Source organism: Gambusia affinis, linkage group LG07 (genome assembly GCF_019740435.1).
Source record: "Gambusia affinis linkage group LG07, SWU_Gaff_1.0, whole genome shotgun sequence".
Lineage (NCBI taxonomy): Eukaryota > Metazoa > Chordata > Actinopteri > Cyprinodontiformes > Poeciliidae > Gambusia > Gambusia affinis.
Genome location: NC_057874.1, coordinates 8,805,850 through 8,816,817, shown reverse-complemented (window position 1 = coordinate 8,816,817; position 10,968 = coordinate 8,805,850). Strand labels below are relative to the sequence as shown.

The window sequence follows — 10,968 nt, the reverse complement described above, 5'->3', positions numbered from 1 at the left end:
TACTTTATTGAGGAGCTTTATTTAAAGGGCCAGCTTTGTCTTTTTCAAACCTTTATTTGAACACTTCTGGCTTCTAGTTCCTCTTTCTCTGTACACACAGACCCACTTTTGAGTTATGCTGACACGGTGGAACTAATTATAACCTTCTGAAAATGTCAGAGTTAGCTTCTGGGACAGTAATTCATCTATTTCACACACACGGTTTGGCATACATTTTGATGACGCCAATCAATTTTTGTATTTCCAAGTACCACCGTGTGGACAGAGATCTTTGAACAATGTTACAAGCCACCTTATTTATTTATTTATTTATTTATTTATTTATTTATTTATTTATTTATTTATTTATTTATTTATTTATTTATTTATTTATTTTCAGCTTTTGTACATTTTTTGGTTGTGTGAGATTATGAAAACCAGGAAGAAGAAATTATCAGAAAGGTCCAGAGGAGATTCCAACTGGTAAAATCATAGGTTTACCACAAACCTCAAAATCCAGTATGCCTGCCTTGTGTAGACTTATAGAAACCATATAATAGTTTGTACTTAATAAAAGTATACATATTTACTTGTAATTTTGACAAATAAATCTCATGACATCTCTTTGATACACAGTGTATTCCAAACTTCAGCGAAGATGTTGCTAGTGTTCAAAATACCAAAATCGCAGAAAATTACATTAGATGGTATTGCTTTTAATACAGTGACATGAATAGAAAATATCATTGTCTTTTTTTAAAACTGGAACACAGTTTTCAGAGTAAAGTTTAACATTTAAAAAATTTCACAATATTATTTTTTAGTCATAGAAAGTTGAGTGGAAGGAAAAAATGTGTGTGTGGGGGGGAAAGCTTGCACCAGGAGCAGGGATAATGACTGCCTTTAGAGCATTCTCAAGCATAATCTATTTAAGATTTTTGGGTTGGAGACTGAATTTAACACATCAAGATCCATTATGCACAGACGAATCCTACACATAGGTCACAAATGTTTTGTTCCTTGTGTCAAGTGTGGTATTTCTGTGTAAAATATTCTTTTTTTTAACTACATTATGAAAAATTGTGTTTATAGACACTTAAAATACCCTTTAAACCAGGGGTGGGCAACTCCAGGCCTCGAGGGCCGGTCTCCTGCAACTTTTAGATGCATCTCTACTTTAACACACCTGAGTCAAATAATGAGGCCATTAGCAGGACTCTGGAGAACCTGACTGCACTTAGGACAGGGGTGTCAAACTGCAGTCCTCGAGGGCCGCTGTCCTGCAACTTTTAGATGTGCCTCCGCTGCACCACACCTGAATAGAATAATTAGGTCATTAGCAAGGCTTTGGAGAACTGGTCTACACAAGGAGGAGGTAATTAAGCCATTTCATTCCAGTGTTTTGTACCTGTGGCACATCTAAAAACTGCAGGACAGCGGCCCTTGAGGACTGGAGCTTGACACCCCTGACTTAGGAGGTGATTCACCTGTTGGATTCAAGCGTGTTGGACCTGGGAGACATCTAAGAGTTGCAGGACACTGGCCCTCGAGGAACAGAATTGCCCACCCCTGCTTTAAACTAATTTCTCCCATGTTTCAAAGGATTTACTTCACACTACCATTCAGTGTAGAACCGAAAATAAACCATAAACAATTTTAACTTTCACAACCACACCCTTGTCCTCTGCTTTTCCTAGTTTTTAAAATTTATTTATGGATTTATTTTGTTTTACAATATGTGTTTTCCTTGTCAACTGAACTATCTAGCAGTGTCAGTCCCCTTGACATGGTGATTAACGGCGTAGCCAGGGGCAGGGTGGGGAAAGGCTTGTGTGAATCCAGCAGATTACCGTGGCTCTTCACCCCACCCATCCCCCTGACTAGTCAGCCAATTACACACACTGATGCAAAATGCTCACATGTTTAAAAATATCTTAGCTGTGACAAATCAGGATTTTCCTTTGTTCATTTTTGTAATCCGTTAACGCGACTAACTTCAACTGAGTCAGAGAAACGAGACAGCCTCTGATGGTTTTGGTTTGCATTGCACCCTTCCTTTCTTTGAACCCATGTAGATTTCAGAACCCAGTCAACCGCTCCAGTTCGTCTGACGGATTGCCGGCTGTGCAAGCAGTTAAGTAAAGCCTTCGAGGTGTATATGACCCGTTTATTTTAGAAGTCTTGTGTTTAGAAAGGCCCTGAAGGTGTCACCTGACAGAAGCTTAAAGAGCACCTTAAAATTACACTCCCTCTGTTTCTAGTTAAACTTTAAAGACTATCTAGTCTTTAAAGTTTAAACTATAGCTTGAAACTATTTCTAAAAAACAATACTGTCTAACCATGTGGTTAAACAAATTACATGCTGCTTTACCGTGTTGTCAGTGTTTTTGTTTATTATTTTTTCCAACTAGAGTCAATGTAAAAGACTTCATTTTTTTGGGGGGGGGGCTCCAGGTTTAGATCTAATCGATCTAATCTCATGTTTTAGCATGAGATTAAGTTTATTCTGCCCTGTTTCAAGTTCAAAAGGACAACACAAGAAGGGACTGTTTGGATGTCTCCTTTACATAAGTCTGACTAGGTTAAAGCAAGCCATACCAAGAATTACCAACACCCACTAAAACCTTTTCACAAACGACTCATTATCATCAGTGTAAACATTAAAAGAATTCTTAGCAAACCAATGTCATTAAAGTACTTGAAATCAAGAACAAAATATTATTTTTCAGCTTCATTCAGCACAATCTATGCGAAAAAGTTTTGGATACATGAATACCATCAAGGAATTTTATCAGTAATCAAAAATTCAAGTGGTATAACCAAAATAAATTAATTAAAACTGAAAAATTGACTTTATAAAACTTTTTGTGGAATTCAATTACATTATTTTTCTTGCTGAATAAATTAGGATAACCCACTTTTATTTCCCCATTGAAACGGATAAAGTCACACACCACTGGATCGCATCGGGTTCACGTGGTGAAAACATCGTTATTCAGCATTTTGAAGGAAGTCCAGTGTGGTTAGACCTGAGACATTTACTTTATGTTTCAGAAACTATTTTTTGAGGTCTTCAGAAAGTTGAAAAATGAGTAATTTCCCTGTCTCATGAACCATCAAGTGGCAAGTACATAATATATATATAAGTGGTGCACAACACAATTTTACACTCTCTGGATCATTTTTCTGTCCCTTTATTTATAACCATTTTTCCCCACATTCTATTCTCCTTCAGTCGCACAACGATTGGCAGAAATTTTCACAAAAAATGTTCTCTCACCTATATGTGCCCAGTAAGGTGGTTTCTGCTTTGGGTTATGCTGATGTCAGTAATCTGTTATTTTACTACCAGTAAAACACATGAAAAGTACTGAACCAATAAATCTTTAAACTCAGCAGGGAAGTTCAGCTAAACTGAACACATAGAGTTAAAGTATTCCAGTAAGTTAGATGTCATAGTTATTTGTAATAGTAAAAGTGTGCAACTTATAAAACATAAGTTAACAAGTAGATAAAAGGAGTCATTCTTTGCTTGTGGTAAGAAACTAAACGTTGTAAGATTATAAAGACACAAATAAGAAAACCTTTAAAAAAAGCTTTTTGCATTTAGAAGTTTGTAAGATGTTTCATTACTAGGTATGAGTCCGTTGTACTGGGTTTATCTAAGTATTCAGTCATAGATTAAAAGTGTGTTATGTGGGGCGTGCTGTGGTGGCGTAGGGGATAGCGCAACCCACATTTGGAAGCCTTGAGTCCTTGACACGGCCGTCGCGGGTTTGATTCCCAGACCTGCCGACATTTGCTGCATGTCTTCCCCCTGTCTCCTTCCCCCCTTCCTGTTATATAAGGGACACTAGAGCCCACAAAAAGACCCCCTGGTGGGGAAAAAAAGATATATATAAAAAAATAAAAGTGTGTTATGTATGCAGAGTTGACAAGAATGACAATTATTCAGCAAAATTGATGAACAAACAAAAATGTGTTTAATTTAGATACAATGTATTTTGAATACGACTCTACAGTTTTAAAAAAAATTATTTTAAAGTGAAGTTCCTTTCAAAATTATACACACAAATTTTAAATGCATAATTTTATGTAACTGTGAGGTACATCAGATATATACTACCAGGGAGAAACAAGGTTACAGTGAAAGAAAAGGATTTCTCTTTGACAACCCCCCCCCCCCCCCACCACACCCCCATCCCAGATAAAACTATGCTAAAGAAAATTATACATTAATCTTCCCTGGATTTATGACAGAAAACATAGCATGACATTAAAAGACCAGAAAAATATTCCAGTTCACATTAATGAAAACGACAGCCTTTCCCGGTATGTTGACTGACCTGAAGCAAGAGAACAAGTTTGAGGTGTTCAGAAAGAATGAGGCAGTGTTACAACAACAAAAACAACAACAACAACACTATGGTAACTGAAAACAAGAGGAAAAATGTTGTGTGTGCTGCTCAAATATTTCTCAATTCTGATAAATAGACTGATATTGTTTTACGTACAGACATGAAGTACAACATAATAATAAAAAAAGAGTAGACTAAAAGAGACAGAATTAAGACGGAAGCCGGAGATCTGGCAGTGGCAGATGCTTCTAACTTACTCTATAGAGAGTTGATGTAAATGTCTTTGGACATTTTCATTTCAATAAAGATAATTGCGAATGCAGATGCCTATGTTGCTTTCACACAATGTAGTAGTGTGTACTGCAGACCATATCTTAACCTCTGTTGAGTATCACAGTAACCATCTGGATAATTCAACCAACAATACTTGCATCCATCATTTAGATGTGAATTTCTATTGTTCTGTGAAAAAAACTTGAACAGTATAAAACTGCACCTAATTTCCTGATAATTTTTTTTCCACTCTTAGTTTATTTCTCCATGTAAAAGTGACAACTGCACTGGGCTTCATGTTCATATGCTTGTAATTTTAACGTCATTAAAACCTTTCAGTTCTTGCAGTCAGTAAAAACATACTGGTAAAATTGCTGCGCTCATAGGAATTGCACAGCAGTATTTGCTATGTGAGAGATATAAGATTGACGTTGATCGTCTAGAGAGCTTTTATTCATTGTTTGGTCAAATCCCAAAACTCTGAAAAAGACGACTTTCTCATGTGAAGCACAGAGCTGTTTGAAGTTCACCTCCCACTCCACTCCACTCCACGTGGCGATCTGGCCATAAGGACAGATTCTGTTGGCAGTGAGAAGAAAACATCTGCTCCTGTTTAACCCACCCAATAAAAAAAAACACACAGCACACAAGACAGAAAGGTCTATGAGTGAACGTGGGAGCATGTTTGTGTTTGCGGGTGAGAGGGAGGAAGACAACAGCATACACAACCAAGTTAGTCAAGTACAGCTTGTATGTATATATACATATATATACATATATATAAAGATGCTGTACATAATATTCTGTACATGCTGCATACATTCTTATCCAAACCCCAAACTCTTTCCACGTGCAACATGGAAAAACAACTCCCAATTTGAGTCTATTTTCACCCACCTGGTCTTTAAAGACCTTGGGACAGCGGCTCTTTCAGTTAATGATTGGCCACTGTGGGGAAAGTGTGCACTTACTGTTGTCTCTTATCACTGCCGACCACAAAGCCACTGGAGCAGTATCTCTGAGGCTGACATTAATGGAGAGGACAGTGCTTTGTTTACAGAGACAGGTCAGTTTTTCTTTGTCTGCTGGGGGAAGCGAGAGTGTCCATGCAAAGGCGCTATTGACACCAATGGACCTTTAATTCAGTGCAGGTTGTGCAGCTAGCTCTAGCACGATTGCTTGACCCATTTGTTATCTCACAAAAGAGACCATAAAAATAAAAAAATCTTTTATGGAGATTTTATTAATATGTGCATTCTCATTACGTTGATTTTTTTCAGTCGTCTTGTGAAATGCCACGTATTCCACCTTCATGGAATGGCATGAGATACAGTGCCTTGCAAAAGTACAGATATTTTCTTTACTCGTCCTTCACATTTTAGCACATTACAACCACAAATGTAGCAGAATTTAATTTCAGTATAAGTCCAGCTGTTTGGTGGAGATTTTGGCGATTTGCTGAAGTAAATCAGTGAGTGAATAGCATCATGAAGACCAAGGAAAACAAAAGACAGGTCAGTGATAAAGTTTAGGAGATTTTTAACTGATACGCCTGACACAGCATCAATAGGAGAAGCAGCCATGGAGACTGCGCAGATTAACAGTTTAGGTAGGAGTATCTGTTGACAGGACAACTGTTAGTTATCTACTCCTAACAGTAGATAGGTATAGAATAGCATAGACTAGAATTCAACTTTATTGTCATTGCACTGTCACAAGTACAAGCAACGAAATGTAGTTTGCATCTATCCAGAAGTGCTATACACGATATAAATATTTATTTACAGGTGTACAGGACTAAATATAAATATAAATATGGGAGCAATATGCACAAATTATACAGATTATACAGATTATACAGAATAAAGAAGAATGTTAGGAAATGGATTATATATGTATTAGTAGGTTTATAATACAAGATAAATAATGGCAGATAAGATTTACAGATTGCATATGTGTGTGAGGAAACAGTCCGTGGTGTGTGTGTGTGTGTGTGTGTGTATGAGGATAGTCCATGTGTTATAGTTGTATGAGAGGATAGAGGATCCCTTACAAAAAAATCCCATGAAAATCACATGTGACTTTCACACGTGATCACATGTGGCTCACACAAATTTTACATGTGAATGATGTGAATCACATGTGAAAGCACATGAATACGTGTGATTTTGGAACGTTTCGTGGTAAAATCACATGTGATTCACATGTGATTCACACATTTCCACATGTGATCCCATGAAAATCACATGTGATTTTCATGGGATTTTTTTGTAAGGGGAGTACAGTTCTTATAGTTTATGTTTTATGTCAGGAGGCGTTCAAAATCGTGACAGCTGTGGGAAAGAAGCTGTTCCGGTGCCTTGTGGTTCTGGTCCGTAGGCTTCTGTAACACCTCCCATAGGGCAGGAGGGAAAAGGGTGTGTGTACTGGGTGAGTGAAGGCAAGAGGAAGTCTAGAGTGCTGAAGAAATCCCTTTTGCAGCTTGTCACCAACTGGGGGACAGGGACACATCAGTTACCTGGAAAAAGTTGCAAAACACCATGTATAATGGGAGACTAACATTGGACGCACCATTGAAACATGGTGGAGGCAGAATTATGGTGTGGGGATGCTTTTCTTTATGAGAGAAAGGGTAGCTTGTCAATGATGATGGATGGTTCTAAAGACAGGGAAATACTGGAAGAAAACTTGTATGAGAGCAGACTTGAGAGTGGCACGGATGTTCACCTTACGCCACGGCAACAACATTATAGTTACAGCCAAAGCTACGACGGAGTGGTTTAGATCAAACCTCTTGGCAATTCCCCTATGGAGACCAATAAAACACACTGGGGTTTGTTTTGATTTGAAAACGTGCAAAGGGCATGAATACTTTGCACACCACTGTGTACATAAATGAGTGCAAATTGCAGTACTCTCTTGGCTTTCCTTTTTTTAAATTTCAACACCTCTGTAGTTCTCTCTTCTCTATGTCATAAGCCTCACACTGCCTTCCCAATGAGACCAGTCTTTTTTTGGGCACATGGGCAGTAAGGGGCGAATACCACCAGCTGTACTCTGGTGAGAGCACACAGGTAGGCCTGTGGTCGATCAGGTAGCGGTTTAAGTAGCTTTCCTCCAGTCCTTTGGCCATCAAGTTGTTCGCCTGGTCTTGAAGTATAAGCAAAGAACACTCCCGAGCAAGTCTGCGCATCTGAGAAACCACCCCGCCATAAAACTCTGATGTATAATAGTAGTCTCCCTCGTCCTCCTCTACGCATGCGGATGACTCTTCTTGGTCTTCATAAGGGAAATTGTTTCGTGGCACTTCAAAAAACTCTGGGTGTAGCGTAGCCACCAGATCCCCAAGGATTTCTTCCCCTACCGGGCCCACAAACTCCTGGTCAATGTCAGCGCAGAAGATGTAGTCGACCTCTTTGCCAATGGACCCCCAGATGGCTTCAGCAAACAGTACCATGCGACGGTAAGCCAACCTGTCCCAGCCAGGCAGCTCCGCAGCCGGAAGCACCTTCATCTGTCGTCCAGGGCCCAGCTCAACAGGAGGATCCAGAGTGCGGGGGTTGTCTGTAAGAATGTAATACGTGACCATCTGACCAGGGAGAAAGTGGTTTTCGGCTGAGTGGAGGAAATGACGAACAAACCGGGCGTAAGTTCCGACCACAAGGGCCAACAGGCCTACGCGAATTCCTCGTTCTGAGAGTTTTGCCCTGCGCCACACCGAATTGTGGCTGTCACCCCAAACCATAGGGGCTCCCCACGATGTCTGCTGTGGAGTTTTTGAGTGCACTGTCTTCAATGAAGACATGTCTTTCAGTATCATTCCATCCTTCATTCCCAACACCTGAGACAAGGGATGGACTGACTCCAAACTGGCAGCAGCTCTGCGTCCTTTAAAGAAGTCTAGAGAGACAAAAAGTTGTCGTTTAAGAACAAAAACCATACTGTACTTGGATATGGAAAGTAATCACACCTATTAATATTTAACTGATACCTAAAGTCAACACTGAGACAGATAAGTTTAAAACTCTGCTAGAAATGTAGCAAAGTACATAAATTACCTTTATGAAAAAAATGATCAGAAGCAACTGTTATAACTATTTGGTTGGCCCACAACTCATCTAAGGTCAAAGCAGGTCTGTTCAGCACATTTTTCTGTGTGCATGCATTGTCCTGATACAAAGTGAAAGAACATATTGCTCTGTATACTTACATACGATAAGAGACAGCAGAAAACAGCACAGAAGGAGCTGTATTCTGTTCACTCTGACTGGGCCTGCATGACGACAAACACAGCGCACAGTGAAACAGCGGCAACTTTTCCTCATCCACTCTAGTGCAGTGATGGGTTTTTTTCACCCTCTTTGAGATTTCTTCCACGTTAGCTGTTTTCATGCAACTTTTTTAAAATGAAGACAAAGATAACCTGGGCAAACATATAAAACCAGTTTTAAGCTTTTTACTTCCCTGTGAAGAAATGTTTTTCCACTCCTCTGTGCAGGATTACATTAATTCACCCCCACTGAGGGGTTTTAAACATGAACAGCCTGTTTAAGGTCAAGCTACAGCATCTGAATTTATTTCAAAGTCAGACTTGGATGAGACCACTCCTAAAAGTAAATTTATCTTGATCCATCCAGAGGTGGACTTGCTACCTTAGGGTGCTTGAGTTTAAGTCCACAAACTCAAACTCTTCCCCTTCAAGATTTTCTTTAGACTTTCTTTCTGATCTGTTCTTAAATTTCTTGAAATTGGGACATGATGTTTTCTTTTAGTTGTTTTTTTTTATTAAATTTTTAGATAATTTAGTCAACTTCATGTTGTCAGGTAGGTTCTGGTTACAGGGTCGGTATTTTCCAGGCACAAAGTGTCATCTCATAGCATAATCAGGTAACTATGTTACCTTCAGTTGCTATAAAAATCCTGAATTTATCAAACATAACTCAAAAGCAATTTGACTTTGCAATCTGACATCTTGAAATTAGCCTCTATGTCTTTAAGAAGCGCCTGCTCTTTCTGATATTCCTCTTTCAGCAAGTCATCACAGCATTGCTCCTCCATTATGCTGCCTGCAACCATTATTACGAGAGTTGGACTGCAAAGTAGTTAGTATGACGAGCTCAGCAGGTGTTCAGTTCCACCATGTTTGATGATTTCTGCTGCTGCTGCTAGTCTGTAGGAGTTGAGTGGGGGCGAGTTGCTCTGTGGTGACTGCTTTGTGGAAATAGGCGACGCTTGGAGAGAGCAAATGTTTAGGCGTCATGGATGGTTGCCACAGGAGATCAAATGATTTCTCAAATATGCATGAAAGATTCAAAGTAACACACCAGGTATGTTTTTGGTGATGGAATAACTTTAGAACATGATGTGAAGCTCAAGAAGTTGATTTGACATAATTCCGCCATTTAAGTATTGTTTTTAATTCTATGTTGATCAGCTGTTATGGGTTAATAGGTAACAACTTTCTTTTCCACACAACCAGATAAGTTGCTTTTTTTTCATTTAATTAAAAACCTTTTTTGTTTTTTGTATTTCATAATGTGATTTTTGTCTGATACTCAGATTTGTTTCATGCTCTAAAATGTTTAAGTGTGGCCAAATAAGAGCATTAAAGAAAATAAATCTGTAAGGGGGCAACTACTTTATCACACTACTGTTTTTTGCTGTAGTTTGAAACCTAAAGTTTTCTGCTGTAGTCTGTTTTGACTTGGAAGGAGGAAAATAAGAAGTAAAAAAAAAATGACATTTAGATGAATAAAAGCATGTAATCGGCAAGACCTCATGTGATACTTTAGGCAAAAAATAGAAAACAAATGAGACAGTTAGATGTCAACCGTCTCTGAAGGCATGCAAGTCCCGTAGGTTTTTTCCGTTTTACTGGACAAATTTCTGGAAATAGTTTGAATTTCAGCTACATCATTCAGAACAAAAGCAACTCTAACCCACATGCAACACACATACGCAGCTGCTAATGATAAATAAATTAGGAGAACAAAAAAATAAATAAAAATGACCAAAGAAAGAGACTGCGCATTGTCCCTGGAGAGTCCACTAACCTGCAGGAGACTTGCAGAACAGGAAAAGTGCCATACTGCTGTCGGTCGTTGGTTTAAACTCTCAACACCTAATCTAATCTAACAGTGCAGGAAACTATTTCTGCCCATTGTGTGTATTTCTCTGGGTAGCTCAGCCAGCCTCTTCCTGAACGTTTGCCATTAAAATTACGGTCTTTGGCCACTGGTTTTCCAAAGCTTCAGATTCTCCCTGCTCCTCATGGTTTTCAGATGATTTTCCTCTCTTCTTGCAGCCCCCCTTACCCCACCCTCTCACATTCCTCTTAACGTTTTTTTGTTTTTTTTGT

The 10,968-nt window shown here is 38.9% G+C and overlaps 1 protein-coding gene across 1 annotated transcript; it reads right to left on the bottom strand.

Moving 5' to 3' along the window:
- Positions 1 to 6,874: 6,874 nt before the first annotated feature.
- LOC122834415 (globoside alpha-1,3-N-acetylgalactosaminyltransferase 1-like) lies at positions 6,875 to 10,968 on the bottom strand. The gene is made up of 3 exons (XM_044122822.1): positions 10,664 to 10,968; positions 8,821 to 8,883; positions 6,875 to 8,510 (listed from the first exon to the last, which is right to left on the bottom strand). The coding sequence occupies exons 1-3, from the start codon at positions 10,695 to 10,697 to the stop codon at positions 7,552 to 7,554; spliced, it is 1,056 nt and encodes a 351-aa protein (XP_043978757.1). The 5' UTR covers positions 10,698 to 10,968; the 3' UTR covers positions 6,875 to 7,551.

Excerpts from the sequence above, each read along its gene's own strand:
- LOC122834415 (XM_044122822.1), bottom strand. The coding sequence starts at position 10,697 with ATGGCACTTTTCCTGTTCTGCAAGTCTCCTGCAG. Across the intron at positions 8,884-10,663 it reads GTTCTGCAAGTCTCCTGCAG|GCCCAGTCAGAGTGAACAGA; the intron begins GTTAGTGGACTC and ends GTCGTCATGCAG. Across the intron at positions 8,511-8,820 it reads TCTGCTGTCTCTTATCGTAT|ACTTCTTTAAAGGACGCAGA; the intron begins GTAAGTATACAG and ends TTGTCTCTCTAG.